The following is a 16065-nucleotide window of genomic DNA, read 5'->3' on the forward strand; positions in this document are numbered from 1 at the left end:
AGTGTATTAAAAACCTGCTGTAATTGATGTAGTTTTTATATCCATGAGCTGAGCGTAGCTATATTGCGGTGTTCTTGGTGTTTTTAACAATCCAAAGGATTTGATCTGTATTGGTGCGGTCTTAAGATCTTTTCACAATTTTTTGACTTTGTCATATAGTGATGAATTCAATCACACGGGTAGAAAAGGGAGCGAAAACCGCGCAGGTTATAAGCGTGATTTTTTCAAAGTACCTTTAAAGTTAGCGAGCAATTGGTGTTTAAACAAATTTTCAATTTTTTGAAGTTTTACTGTGCGGCCTTTTGACCTCCGTTTTTGCCGTTTTTCTCCTGATGTTCTTAACTAATGGTTTCCAAAGGTCAAAGATGTGTTCTATTACTTCCTAACTATCTTTTTTGAATTCATTGAAGGGCAGTTATTAGTTTACATGACCTCGACACTGTTTTTGTTTTAATAAAATATGAGTGATTGTACTGCCCAAGTTTTCTGTACTGTTTAGTGTCATTATTAACTGGTGGCATTGGCTCAAGATTGAGTAGTATTAGAAGTTACATAATACTGGTATAATTTTCAAGTGATGCTTTTTCAAGTGTTGAATAATTTTCAGTTAGTGTCATCAACTAAATGAGTTCTAAATTCTATACATACAATATTTTTGAAAATGGTGAGGCAATGATTTTGATACCTTCAATGTATACCCCAATGGAAAAAATAATTCAAAGGTTAAATGTTTTTCCGATTGTGCATGGATGTCAGAGTAGACTGGTTTTTGAAAGTTCTGAAACATTTTTATGCTCGAATTTTTCAAGAAGCCAATGAAGTTAACATGTTTTTTTCCCAATACTTTGAACCGATCAGTGTTTCAATTACTCTCAGGCAAATTTTGTATTAGTAATTTTGGTCAGCTTTATAATGCGTTTTCTTTGACCTGTTTTAGTTCTCGAGAAGTTCCCATTTGTGGCTTCTGAGATTTTTCTACCGCTCTCATTCAATTTTGTTTTCAAAAGTTGACAATTGAAGTTCAAATCACAAGAGCGCCGAATTGAGTGTAACAAATGAATTCAAGTTAGTTTTTGTAATTGCTTATGGATGAAACTCGACGCAATTATTGTGGTCGTGTCTTTTTATGCAAACTTTCTGCTTCAAATTTTTCTCTGTACGAGTCACATTTATCATGTTTGACTTCTGGTAATTTCTATGTGATCTAAAATTTCTCCCACTAAATCAAAAGAAAAACAAGCCAAAGTTGTTTTTATGTTTTTTTTCTTCTGAAGCTAAATTCTGAATAATTATTTTATATTGTTCTGAATAATTATTTTGTATTAAATATTGCTTTCAATAATTAGATATTTTAGAGTAGATGAGTGTGTATATGTGTGTGTGTGTGTGTGTGTGTGTGTGCGTGTGTGTGTGTGTGTGTGTGTTTATGCGTGTTTGTTGATGATTGCTATTTTGGAGAGAAAATTTTCTTTACGTTTTCCTGAAGGACCTCAGTTATTTTTCTCGTATGTATGTATATACCTAGTTCATGACGATAAAAGTTTTGCAAAAATTTTGTTAGTTTTATTTACATTAATTTCTTTGAGTTACATGCTCGTATCCGTGGTTTCTTGAAACCGGTTTTTCTTTAAAAACTTACGGGTTTCTGGTAGACGATATATTTCAATTCAAGTATCATTTTCCATTTCTATGAGGTATTTTTTTGAGAATTTGTTGCACGAGAATCTAACTGTCAGAGTTATCTTGAGACGCAATTGATCAGTATTGCGTAAAATAGGTTAAGTTTTCTAATAATTATCTTAATCAATCAAGTACTTCTTCTTCTACAATCAAGTAATTATCTTAATCAATTAAGCTGAAACTTTTTATCTCATCTTCCAAAACTCCCTAATTGTTTTTTTTTTATCTTTTTTGTATTGTGAATTCTCAACTTGCCTATTTGAATTTTCCAATCCTTTGCGCAGCTATTGTTTTGAGTGTTTTTTGGTTCTTTACATCAAGTTTTCTACGGAAGTGTTTTATTTTTTTTCAAAGTTGATCACTCTTATCTACCGAAAAGCCCGAAAATTTGTCTCGCTAGTGCATGCTTACTTCTTTCACAAAGTAACCTTATTTCAACAATTTAAATGGAGAACCTCTAAAGATCAGCGATTTGATATAGAGCAATCATAGTAGGGCTAATCAACTATCACCAGAGTTTGCCTCAAATATTTGTGTCCTGGTGTTCTTTTAATGCAAACTTATACTAGTTTATTTTGTTCTGAGTGATTAGATTTTTTCAGCGATAGAATTGGGATAAACGGATAAAACTCGGTTTCAGGAAGCTACAGTGCGCTGCTTTTTGAAATTTTGTAGGCACTAAGTGTTTCGTTCATCGAAACTGCTGAGGCTACATAAGTTCATTGAGTGAAAGGCTAATATGGTAGGCTATGACCATTACTATCCAGTTAGCCCAGTTTTTGCTAGCCTAAGACAGCCAAAGCCATCTAGACGCAAGTTATTGACCGGCGTTAGTTTCTTATATTTCACTCTATTGAGTTTGGATTTTGGGTTTGCTATAATTTTTTTGTGAGATATTCTCACGTTTTTCCGATTACTTTGAGCTTTCGAAACGTGATAAACAGGTAAAACATAGAAGGTTTTAGTTTGCACTATAGGCCTAAACGGAGTTTTTTAATTTCAAGTGCTAAATGTGCCGAGTTGCTGAGAAGACCTGAATTGTAGCTGAGAACGTCAATATTTGAACTTTTAAGGCCAAGATGGCGCACTTTTTCGTGATTTTGCTGCTTAATTTTTGTTAATTGTTGTTGACTGAGGTCTTCAATCGGCGTTGAATGCAGTTAATAGACATCTTGTGAAAGCAAAATGTCTTTTATGTTTTTATAGAGGCATATGTAATGTGATAACAATATTTACAGCTATTTTATTTTTGAAATATTTTGCACAGTAGAGGCTGATGTTTTAATTAGCGGCGGTCATTTTCAAATTTTTGACAGAACGAGATTGGGTTGGAAGACACTAGCTACGAAAAATTAAATAAGCATTGAGTTTTGCTACTGTTTTGAACATTTTTGAGTATGTGTTTGCCTTATACGTCGAGCCAGTTATCTGCTAACTTGGTGGTAATCCATTCTGTAGCTTTTACCGGCTAAAACTTTGTTTAGAAGACAGCAGAAAAAAAATAAAGCAAATCAGTTTGCTGTTTTCCAGCTCCTCGAAAATTTTACCCTTCCTGCTTTTTTTCTTGGGGTCAAGTTGTCAATATAAGTTGCTGCAGACCACTAACAGTCAAATGAAAATGGCGCCAAATTTGGTGTTAATTTTTCACTTCAATTTTTAGTAGTTATACACGATAATTATTAACCTTTATTGACACCTCAAAGTAATTTGAAGCACCTAAAAGTGATTTTAATTCCCTCCCGTCAAACTGCTGTGGACTGTAATAGTTTCGAGCTGCCAATTGTCATTGGTTGCGCAATTTTTCCGACGTTAGTAGTGTGGTCTGCAACCATGTAAAACGTATGAACTGATTCTCGGTTTACTTGGATGTTATTCGGAAACATTTGTAATATTTGATTTGATGAACGAACTGGCGAACCGCGCGTGTCTATTTTACTATTTTATTTTATTTGGATCGAGCACTCAAATATATTTTACTTTTATCGAGCAATGAAAATTATTTTCATTTATTTCTTTTTTTCTAATTGCTCTCAAACGAAGTTTGTAGCAATTATATTAGTCCTGTCGGTCTTTTTTTATGCGATTTTCGCTTGACCGATTTTTCGTCTGACGCTTTTGACTTTTCGTCCTCAAAAACGGGATAAACAGGTACCGCCCAGCGGGCATTAAGTGCTTTTAGAGCCTTTCAGCTCTGTTTCAGCTCAAACTGTTTTTGGAGACTTATACTTATGGTATGAAGGGCGGTTCTTAGAGGTTGACACCCCCCCACCCTCACTATTGCTGCCACCCCCCACCGCGCTGTTGCCCCCCCCCCCCAACCCAGTGTCCCCCCAATCAGCCTCCGGTGCTCATTTTTTTCAGTCCCGTATCTTTGGTATTGTCAATAGATGTTCTATTAATTTTTAGATTATAATGGATGCTTTTCAATTGTTCAGCAGTTTGCAGTTTAATTTTCATCATTCCCGGTTGTTTCTGAGGTTCTAAGTTCTAAAGGCGATATAAAAATTGTAACGCAATGCTGATTTTGATACCTTAGTTGTAAAACTCAACTAAATAAATAACTGGGTATATGTTTTTCCGATTATATTTGCATGTAAGAGAAGACTAGTTTGAAAATTTATGAAACACATGGAAGCCCGAAGTTATCCAAGAGGTCAATGAAGTTAGCTTGGGTTTTTTTTTCCAATAATTTTTGAAAAGCTGCGTGTTAACAAAACTTCTCTAAAAGCACCTAATTGAGTAAGTTTCAAACTTTAGGGTAATTCTGTATTAAATAGTCCGCTTGTTGAAATTCAGACTTAATAGCGCCATAATAATATATTTCAGTTCAAAAGTCTAAAATGTTTATTTTCGAATCGCTGGATGTAAGCAAAACTCGTTGTAAAAACACCTATATTTGTATTTTTTCTGTATTAGAAAGTAGGGTCAACACGATATAGTTATACCCTATAAATACAAGTAGGGTTTCAATGACCTTATGCGCTTTGTTTGATCGAATTTATTTCTCGATGTTTTTCCATGTATGGCCTCATTTTTTACCGCTTATTTATTTTTTTTTCGAATTTTGACTTTGATATTCAAATTAAAAGACTGCCGAATTAAGTGTGACATCTGAAATGAATTCAGTTTTTGTAATTGCTTATGGAAACGCCAAGCACTTATTGTGTTGTATCTTTCCGCTTCAGATTTTTCTCTGTTCAGGTCGCATTTATCTTGACTTCTCACAATTTCAATGTTATCTAAACTTTTGCCCACTAAAGCTAGGTGAAAAACAAGCCAAAGTTTGTGTCATGTTTTTTTTGCGCGTGGAACTCAATTCTAAAATTTTATTCTCTGTTGTTGTCAATTATTAGATATTTTAGAGAGTAGACGGGAGTGTGTGCGTGTGTGTTTTTATGCCTGTTTGGTTGTAATTGCTATTTTGGAGAGAATCTTTCTTAAGAAGTTTTTTTGCAGGAAGGACCTCAATTATTTTTAATCAAATGTATAAATGTTCATGACGATAGAAGATTTTTAGATTTACATTAACTTCTTTTGAGTTACATGCTCGTATTTATCGTTTCTTATTTTAACAATTTAGATGGGGAATTTCTAAGGAGCAGCGGGTTACATATAGAGCAATCGTAAAATCGAAGGTTAATTAACTATCAACAAAATTTGCCTCAATTATTTGCGCCCTGGTGGTCTTTTAATGACAACTTTTGCTGGATATTTTTTTCTGAGCGATTCAATTTCGCATCGACAGAAACGAGTTAAATGGATGAAACTCAAGGTAGCAAGTTACAGTGCGCTGCTTTCGGTGATTTAGTAGTCCCCAAGTGTTTCGTTCACCGAAGCTGCTGAGGATGCATTAGTTCATTGAGTGAAAGGCGAATGTGGTAGGTTATGACGCCTCTTATCCAGTCAGGCTAGTCTTCGCTGACTCAAGACAGCCAACTCGTCGCCAGTTCTTTGAGACTAATTCGACCGGCATTAGTTTCTTACATTTTATATTAATCTAAAGAATTTGGATTTCAGTATTGATGTCTTTATTTTTCCAATTGCTTTGGGCTTTGGAAACGGGATAAACATGTAAGGCAGTATAGGCTCTAAACTGGGTATGGTAATCTTTTTGACTTCAAGTGCTGAGTGTGTAGAAGTTGTTGAAAAGGTTTAAATTGCACCTGAAAAACCAATGTTTGTAGATTTTTAGCCCAAAATGGCGCAGTTTTCGTTTTGTTTTTTGGACTGTGGTCTTCAATCGTCTTTGAGCACAGTTAATAGACATCTTGTGAAAGCAAAAATGTCATCTCATGTTATTTTATGTTTTGATTTTTTGCACAGTAAAGGCTGATCAATGGTTCAAATTCCGGCGGACTTCGCGTAATTTTTCAGCTTCGAGAAATTGGAAAACTTGCATTTTTGAGTGTTTTCTTTGTGTTTTTGCTTGTTTGTCCTTTTTACGTCGTGCAGGGTTTTTGCTAACCTGGTTGCAAGCCATTTTGTAGATTTTAGCAGGTAAAGCTTTGTTCAGAAGACCTAAGCAGTATAAAAATCAAGCAAATCAGATTGCTGTTTTTCCAGTTCCTCGAAAGTTTTGCCCTTCCTGCTCTTTTTTTGTTCAAGTTGTCAGTAAAACTCAAGTGGGTATAGATGCTTAACTAAAAGTGAAATGAAAGGGGGTGCCAAACGTTGTGTAATTTTTGTCATTTACATTTTTAGAGTTTATACACGGTATATAATAACCTCTTATGACGTCATGTTGAGCCTTCTGAATGGATTTAGTTAACTCCCTCTCAGACTGGAGAGGACTGTAATAAAATCGAGCTACCAATCGTCGTTGAAGAGCAATTCCTCCGACGTTAGTCGGTTATTTTTATCGAATCTTTTTATCGTAATTTTTTTTGACAATTTCTGTTGTTTTTGCCTGCCACTTCTTTTCTAGATTTCTCTTCCAACACCAACTGTTCAAATGCTTAACGTTTAATTGGTCTGATAATGAAGTCAAAGATTTTCAAGTTCTTCCTTTAATTACTCTTCTTTGGTGTGTTGCTCTGGACTTGTCCTGCTGTATTTTTTTGTTTTTGTTTATTAAAGATTATAAATTACTTGAAACAAAATATTTTTACGATAGGTGTCAGTCTAGAAGATTGAGTAGGTTTTCTGCGTATCAATGTTTGTATAAGTTTTTAAGTTGGAACGAATCTTCGGAGTCGTGCGTTCAATTTTTCAGTTGTCCTACATGATTGGTTTTTTGACCGCTTAACCTAACGAAGGAAAATGTCATGATGATCACACATTACTTACTTAGCTTACGTTCAACTGAAATGAGTTTTACGTTCAACTTTTGTTTATTTGGTGACATTATGTTTAAGGGAAGGTTTTTGCTAATTTTTCTCTTATAAGCACTTATAAGCCTCAACATGTTTGTTTTTCAGGGGATAGATGTAGAGAGTTTAGCATCTCGTAGTTGTGAAATGTTAAAGTTGCGGAAACGGCCTCCGCCAACCGCAAGTTTAGCAGAGCAGAAGAGGAAACATCGCAAGAACATTGCCAAACTGCTTCAGAAATCGCGTGAGTCACTGAACGAGTCAGAATTAAAGCTTCTAGAATCATCTGCAGATACAATCAAAATTATCAACCAATCAAAACGTTCCAAACAACTCAGCATATCAAGGCAGAATATCGTTGTCGATGACGAAGAGCTATTGACTGAGAAAGTCGACCAATTAGCAGCTTTAATTCGCAATAGGGATTTGTTTCCTTTCATTGGGCTGAATTAGTAACCAATAGACCAAACAGAGTGCATGGACAGCCAAGTTGTATAGATATTGCGACCCAAATCCAAAAGTTGAAGAAATTAAAATTTTTTGGCTAGTGAAATTTTTGACGCATTTTCACCCGAGATACATTTTTCTCTTACTCATTGAGCAATTGGTTATATTTCTGCCATAGGCCAGCTGTTTGAATTATCTTCAAATACTAATTCATCAAAAGTACACTGAGTTTTGCGTTACCTGTCGTTTTAAATCAACTTTTTCAGTATAATTACTATTATTTTATCCCTTTTCATGAAAATTCCTCAAAAATTTGTAGAAATAACGTTTTTGTCACAGTTTTTGATCTAAACGTGCACCGTTAGTTTCAACTCTAGATCAATTCTCGCTTGAGTGCGACGCGGATTGGCTAAATTCTCAATAAAAGGAAACATTTCATATTTAATTTACAGCAATTGCTGTCTGTTCTACACTGGTGCTGGCATTTCGACCTCATGTGGTCTGCCCGACTTCCGTTCACGTGAGTGGGGTGCGTGGACAAATACTGACAGTGTGAAGGAGTATTTGTCCAACTCAGAGAGGTCGCCATTTGCTATGATGAGGCCAGCTGCCTCACACATGTGCATTCAGGTTCTTTTAAAATTTTCAAAGCTTTTGAAACCATTTTTAGTGTCGGTAATTGAGTGATTGCCGTCAATTCAGGATGCTACATACCTTTTGAGTGCGTGTGCCAATGTACGTTGGGTTAGTCAATTGACAGCTAAGCCATCGAGACTGCTCCCTTCATTGCAGGCTTTCTATCATGAGAAATTTTAGTCTTTGAATTTTTAGCCAGAATTTTGAGTAGAAACTTGTGATTTGATAGGAATTTTCGCTTCTTCTAGGAATTGTCGCGAAAGAATCAATGAGGTACCATTTATTGGAGCATTAGTCATTTATCAAATATCGTCTAATTCTTCACAAAGTTTATAATTTTGTGAGCTCACCATTTAAATTCATTTTGATCGATTGCGTTTCGTTGTTCGCGGGTGTTCGCCAAGATTTTGTTCATTTCGCACTTTTTGATGCCTGTTATAATGTGTTTAGGCCTTAGTATCTCAGGGACTTATCCAACACGTGGTATCACAGAACTGTGATGGCTTGCATCTTCGCTCGGGTATTCCTCCCCAACGCCTCTCAGAAATCCATGGAAACATGTTTGCAGAAGCTTGTACCGAGTGCCAACCTCAATGTGTTTTCTACAGACGCTTCGACGTAACTGAATCCACGAGTTTCAGGAAACATTTCACGAGTCGCGTCTGCCCCGAGTGCAATAGTCGGTTACGCGACACTGTCGTGCATCGTGACGAGTACAACACCACCGATTACCCACAAAATTGGGTTACAATTGACCCGTTAGCCCAAAAAGCAGACCTAGTTGTGTGTATGGGTTCTCGTATGGATATTATCAAGTGCTACAAGCGGTTATGGCGAAGTCCTGGAGTTGAAAAGAAACGTCTTGTCATCATCAATCTTGGCTGGACGACAAAAGATAAAATTTGTCGTCTGAAAATCAACGGTGACTGTGATGAAGTCATGAACATGCTATGCAATAAGCTCAATATCAAACCCGTTGAGTATAACAAGGAAAACGATTTGTTACTTCAAATTGCTGATAGAACCCTGAAGGGTTTTAATGGTGGTAGTGGTGAACCAAAGACACCTGATATTTATAATGAAGATGAAATATCAAACTCAAAGGGTTACATTCCTGGTTGGATGCGAGTGATTTTGAATCGCGTCCATAACTCGAAAAAGTAGATGCGATAATATGTTTCTGCCTCCCTCACTTGAACCTATTCATCATTGATCTTAGATTTGACGCCCTTGAGATAGTAGTGTTCTAACTTTGTGTGCGTCTATCATGTAACGCATGTACTTGACACATAACCATCATTAGTGAAAAAAACTTGAAATTTGTGCATAATATGGAGGAGGAAGAAACATGTCTTTGAGGTTTTCAGTTTCGTATTATCGACGATTTCAGTTAATTTGCTACCATTTATTACGATCAGTAATTTAATATTTGTACGTGGGAATGTTTTTAGCAGCCACGAAGCGATAGCGGCTATTATAGGGGACATCGTTGTGTCTTTTTAAGATCTGTTCACACCTCAGGATTTTTGAAGTAAATTTGGAGTAGTGATTTTGTTCACGCCGAAACAGGAAGTGGAGCGAAAAAGCTAGTGGTCTTGCGGCGTGAAATGTTGTCACTCACATGCGGCAATTTCATTTTGATTTTAAATGTTTTTCGATGTTTTGGATCGGATTTTTTTCTAAATGGTTTTCCAATCCATGCATAGGTCATTATAGGCCTAGTTGTTTGTTTGAACCAAATTGCCCTTTCTCGCTAGTGGTTTTTTGTTCACGTGCGGCAATTTCACTTTGACTTTTTCTGATATATCGGTTTTTTGGATCTGATTTTTCTTAGAAATGGTTTTCTCAATTCACTCAAAGTCCATTCTAGGTGTAGTTTTTTGTTTAGTCAATGAAAATTCTTTGAATTGTACGTCGAGACTTGTCCTGCTATATTTTTGTATTTCGTCAAGATTTTTGTTACGACCATATGACTTACCTCACTCTCAAAAATGACTTCCTCTTTTTGAAATTGACCTTTATTTTCTTTAATTCAAAGAGATAAGGTCAAATGGGTGTGTGTCACTTTAATTGAAGGGTATCTGAGAGCAGATAATAGAGGCAGCAAAAACTTACAGATTTTTAATCAAAATATAACATATGAGCCTTTAATGAAAAGACGAGTTTTTTTGGGCTGTCTTTTTTGCTTTTTTTGAGGCTGCAGATCTACGAAGCTGTTGCGGCTATTTTCTGGCAATCTGCCAGCTCTGTTTGTAATTTTTTGATCTGATTTTTATTAGAAATGGTTTTTTCCAATTCTCTCTTTTTTTTCAATTCTCTTTTTGTTTAGTCAATGAAAATTCTTTGAATTGTACGTCAGGACTTGTCCTGCTATGTTTTTTTTATTTCGTCGTCAAGATTTTTGTTACGGCGATATGACGTCACAACCTCATCAAATCTGCTTTTTGTTCATTCGTTCATGCAATTTCCACTGAAGTGCGTGCGTGACGTCATTTTTCACTCTTAGTGGAGCGAGTTTTTTTGTTCGTTCGCGCGATTAAATTTTTGATCACACTTGACTTGCTCACTTTAAGACTGACTGTTTCGACTTTAATTCAAGGAGATAAGGCCAAGTGAGTGTATGTGTAACTGTACATGAAGGTTTTTTAAGAGCAGCTAATAGGGACAGCAATAACTTAGATATTGGAGTTGCGATGTTTTTTTTAGTTCGTTGTCTCTATCGATGATTCTTGTGACCTGACTTCTTGGAATTGACTTTTTCATGACCTCAGTAGTTTAGACTGCTTTGAAGTTAAAATTTGTGTGCGTGACGTCATTTTTTCTGCTTTAAGGTCAATTGCATGACCTACCTCATTCAAAAAAATGACTTCTGAACCCGCTCAATGAACTTTAAATTTTGTGCACATTTACTAGTTAAAGGTCAATAGTGTAATTTTAAGTAGTGCCAAACGTATATGCCCTAATTTTTGAGTATTAGAGTCTTGAGTTTTGGATTTCAAGTATTAATTTCGAAATAGCTTCATTAGGGCTTTTTCCTTATAGAGCGCAGGTGTCTCATAAAAATGACAGTCAGAATCTAATCAAAAAGTCCAGTGGCCGATTAAAGGACTGGCCGTCATTCTGTCTATCTTATTTCTTTCGTTGTTTCAATTCATACAAGGCCACAAGCGTCTATCGGGGCTATTTCCCGGCAATCTGCCGGCTATGTTCTTTAGATTGGCTTCATTATGAATGAATCTTTCATTTTTTCTGTATAAAAAATAAAACTTTGAATTCATTAAAGCTAAGAGCTAATTCTTAAACAAACGTAACATTTTCTTCGTCCGGATTTAACACAGACAACTTTGAGAAAATATGGATTGAGTTCAAAACTTAGTCAACCTAAATTTAATTTTGATATACATATAACCCTAACAAAATCTCGCTATTTGCAGCCAACATTGACAAAACTGTTTCCGATAAACATACTTTTTCTCTTGATCGAATGTTTGTTTTGAGTGCAATCATAGTTGCGCTGAGAATCTAGCTGGTTTTGATATTGATTCACAAAAATGGAGAGAAAAAGCAGGTCTTGATGCTTTTCAGTTAACCTTTTCAAATCAAGAGAGCTTGAGTCGTTCTGCTTGCTTTGTTTTATGTGGAATTAGTAGGCGACTATTCCTTAGCATCAAAGAGTTGTATTGGTGTTTTATAGACGGGAAGCGAAAGCGAGGCTTAGTGATCTCATCGTAGACTTTGGACGATACGACGATGACAGTTTGTTCTACGGTTTTTTTTTGCGTGAAGTACTGTCTTGCGCTGAGAGGAAGATTTACTTCATACGATACTCTGAGTTCACTTGGAGAAGCTGACTTTTGGACTTAGAGAGATTCCGACATAGATTTAATCGTTTATAGTAAGTTTTCATTTGGCTCATTTGTGTTCATGTAGTTATGTTTTTAGGTTAAAATAGTTATCTATAGAAGTTGCCGTGGTATGTATTTTCAACAATTTGTTTTAAGGGCACATATTTTTAAATATTTGAGTTTTTGGCTTTTTCAATAACTACCGTTTTTTTGTGGATAGGATGGCTGGTGTATTTGGCTTCAATAGGGTTTGATTTTGGTTCTCCGGATGATCAATTTTTGCTTTTTGTTCTTTACTAAATTACGAATAAAAAATAAATCATGGTCAGTTTATTTGGGGGAGTTCCTTGCAGATGTTTAATATAGTTTGTTCTTGAGGTTCTTGTGCTTCGAGTCGCTACTGAAATTCCCCCTGCATGCTTTTTTCGATCTATTCTGTTTTAGGCCCCCAACTTAGAAGGCATATAAATTGCGCACAGGAGTGCGTACTATTATTTACGTAGTAACGTGTTCTATCCCTAAATCATGCAAGCAATTTTCTCGATTTTTGTCGCTCCCCATAGCTCTAAACTACTAAGAATGGAGAAATTTTTTCCAAAAATCAGCTTTTCCGCGATTGACGATTTTTTTTCTCGGATATTACCGAATGGTCTAATGATGATGTAAATTGTTGAAAAAAGTTCACTCATTTTCGTGTTAGGGACATTTGCGTACTTTGTAGCGTTAAGCAGCCACAAAATGATAATTAAAAATTTTCGCTTGTGGCTACAAAAATTGCGCCAAATTGAGTTTTCGCCTAATATTGCATGCCCCTTATTGTCTTATTTGTTTCAATTATCCAATATAAGCTTCTATTTGGCTGTATAAACTGAAATTTATTGTTCTGTTTTCATATTTGCTTTTCTGATCACACTTCTAAGAATTTTCTGTTCAGCAAACTACTGAATGGATTTGATCAGTGAATTAGTGAATGGTCGAATGAGCGTTTTGTTTTGAGCTCACAATTTTTGCCCGAATATCGATACAAAGTTTTCCAGAAGCTAATATTCACTGACTTGAAGATCAGCATAGCTTTTTTTCTTCCAGATTTGATGTTAAACGTGGAAATATTTGATTCACAACGAATTGCCGAAATCTCGTAGTTGATGGGAAATGTCATCTTTTAATTTCCTTCAACTATTCCCCAATTTTTTGCAAATGTGCTCATTAAAAACTGATTCCATCCAATTACTCCAATACGAAGCCTATGGGTCTCAAAAATAACTCTGAAATTTGCTCATTTATAGTTTTTCCAGGAGTGTTATGAAAAAGTTAGTTGTTTTTGTTTTTACTCTTTTCCTTTGATCAAAGCGGAAGGGAAAAGTTATCAGCGGGCTTGTTCGAGCTGAGTGGAGTAATTGGATGGAATCAGTTTTTATAGCTCTGATAGTCTTCTTTCACCATAATGATGATTGATGACATATCTGCATTCTCGGTAACAAAACCATTACAATTATTCACGCCTCATATTGTTGACATCAGGCATCCAGTTGTAAATTTTTAACTTCTAACCATATCAAAACTTGAACCCCGTATTAAGTTAAATAAGATTGTCGGTTTCAGTGTGATGCGGTGTTTATTTTCTGGCTGTTAAATAGATTTCGTGATAGCTTAATTTAGCGCTGTCGTAACTTAAAATTTTTCCCTTCAAAGCTAATTTGAACACGTTCTTGTGCATTTATTGGTTGCTCTCTTCAACGACATTTACTGTCCACGAATCCGACTTTACTTGACAATTAAGTAAAACTGCACCGACGAGGGGACAGAAATTTGTCTTAATACCAATTTTTGTTATAGATCGCAATTATAAGGGAGCTTTTTTCTCACTCGCAAGAAACCATTAAAAACTGTAACTTTTGCGACTTTAAACCAACAATTTTTCACATTTATCGCATATGCATTTACTGTAAGACTGTTTTGCTGATCAGAGTAATATGAGAATATCTAATTTGGTCGAAGAAGTGCTTAGTTTTTTCACAGCTGCGAAGCTGTAACCCGAGCGGAGCTATATTGCGGTGCTGTTGGTTTTTTTTTACAATTCAAAGAATTTGAATTGCATTGGGGCGCTGTGTTTTTTAAGATGTATTCACACATTTTTCAATGACTTTGAGCTTTCAAAACGCAATAAACAAGTAAAGCCCAGGGGGCATTAAGTTTCATTAGAGGCCCAAGGTAGACTTTACTAATCCTTCAAGTGCTTAGAGTGGTGCAGCTGCTGGGATGGCCTTAATTTACGGTTAAAAGATCGTGTTTAGGATTTTTGGGCTCAAAATGGTGCAAGTTTTCATGTTTTTTTTTATTTTTTGAGTTTTTTTGTTTGATTAGTCTTAGTTTGAAGTTTTTAAAAGGTGATGAAAGCCTTTTGCGAGAACAAATTGCTTGTTATGACCATTTTATGAGCTATCTTTTTTAGTACTACAAACACAAAAACGCAAAATGATACTAATTTTTTGCAATTTTTTTCAAGTTTTTTGATATTTTTTCTCATTTTTTGAGTTTTCCAACTTCAGGGACCATGGAATCTCCTTTGAGGTTTGATAATAGAGCATTGCATAGTTTCTAGTTGTAATGGATTGGTTTTCAACATTTTAATGTCTCGAATTTTAGCGTTTTTTAAATGAAATCTGCAAACCTATTCCATGGTCTGATAAAAAGTTACTGCATGACTGTTCCAATGGATTTGTTTTCAAAAATTTAGCGTTTCGAATTTAATTTTTTTAATAAAATTTGCAATTTTCAAGTTTTTTCAAAATATTTGTATTTTAGTCAGTTTTTCTTGCCTCAGTGGTCAGGTAACGTTATCCTTTTTTGTATGTTATTAAATAGTTGCTATGGGGCAACATTTTAATCGAACGAATTTATATTTTTTTTAAATTTGAAGTTTTTTTAATAAAAATTTTGTCTATCGATCTTTGAGCCAATTGCCATTTTCATTAAGATTTCTGTAAAATTGCAATTGGTTTCCTTTTTTAAATTTTTTGTTCATTTCCGAGTTAATCGATCTTCAAGGGCCAATGAATTTTTTCAGGTCATGCAGATATAATACTGGACCAATTTCAGAAAAAAATTGGTCTTGAACATATTTTTGAAATATGTACATTTAAGCGGATCAAATTTTGCCTAAGGGATAAAAGCTTTAATAGTTTTAGCAATGAGTATATTTTTGTTTAGTTTGTTTGTTTCTCAATTTTTTAGATGATTTTGTTTGTGTTTTGGCTTGCATTGTTCAATTGATCTGCTCGTCAGATAAAGTACTTCTAAGTTTTTCATTCGTTTCTTTGAATGGTATTTCAGGATTTGTCCTGTTATGTTTTTTTTGTTTCGTCTTCTGACGCTCTTTTTTCGTTTTACATTTGTTCACGTTCTGAATGACTTCTTCTTCTCACTAACTGCTTTTGCGCGCCTGACGTCATTTCTCACTCTCTCTAGCAAAAGTTTTTTGCGTGATTAGATTTTGATCATAATTGACTTACCTCACTCAATAAAATTATTTTTGTGCACTTTAAAATTAAAGTTTATTTTGAATTAGTTTAAGGTCAAAGGAACTCATATGTGTAATAAGGGTCCCTAATGAAAAGGCTTCTGCGCAATGAATTTTAACAAGCTTCATTAATTTATCGTTTATTTTTTTACATAGCTTTTTGAGCGGCTTCGATAACTTTTTCAACTTATATTTGTATTTGTTTCTATCTCTATCATACGGCAAGCAAGTCTTTTCTTTCGCAGCTATTCCGGCAATCTGCCGGCTATGTTTTTGTATATTAAAGTCTTTTCGGCATCTTCTAGATATTTTGCTCCATATTGAGTGGTCAATTAATATAAATTCTTTGCCGTTAAATTTTTGTGGTCGTTCAAATGGGTTAAATCAGTTGCTTTTCAACGTTGTCTCAAAAAACGAATATATAGCTCTTAATTGCTCTCAGACCAAGTTTCTAGCTATTATAGTAGTCCTTTTTAGGAGGATGCGATATTAGGCTAAAGCTCGAATCGGCGAAAAGCCTTTTTTTGTAGCCATTAGGCTAACATGTTTGTTACATTTTGTGGAAGTTGGGTGATAACCAACTAAAAAAGCTTGGACGGTGCTTCAGACTGTACATGAAGCTTTAAAA

The 16065-nt window shown here is 35.1% G+C and overlaps 2 protein-coding genes across 2 annotated transcripts in view; one reads left to right on the plus strand and one right to left on the minus strand.

Annotated features, from left to right (window-relative positions):
• LOC142337872 (leucine zipper transcription factor-like protein 1) overlaps window positions 1-16065 on the minus strand; it is a 458027-nt gene that overhangs the window by 381740 nt on the left and 60222 nt on the right. The window lies entirely within an intron of this gene.
• Window positions 7102-9514, plus strand: LOC142338644 (NAD-dependent protein deacetylase sirtuin-7-like). Its single transcript, XM_075388488.1, has 3 exons — window positions 7102-7409; window positions 7887-8066; window positions 8523-9514. Exons 1-3 carry the CDS (start codon window positions 7137-7139, stop codon window positions 9234-9236), a joined length of 1167 nt encoding a protein of 388 aa, XP_075244603.1. The 5' UTR covers window positions 7102-7136; the 3' UTR covers window positions 9237-9514.

Source organism: Convolutriloba macropyga, chromosome 4 (assembly GCF_964194025.1).
Source record: "Convolutriloba macropyga chromosome 4, txConMacr16.3, whole genome shotgun sequence".
In the NCBI taxonomy this organism is placed as follows: domain Eukaryota; kingdom Metazoa; phylum Xenacoelomorpha; order Acoela; family Convolutidae; genus Convolutriloba; species Convolutriloba macropyga.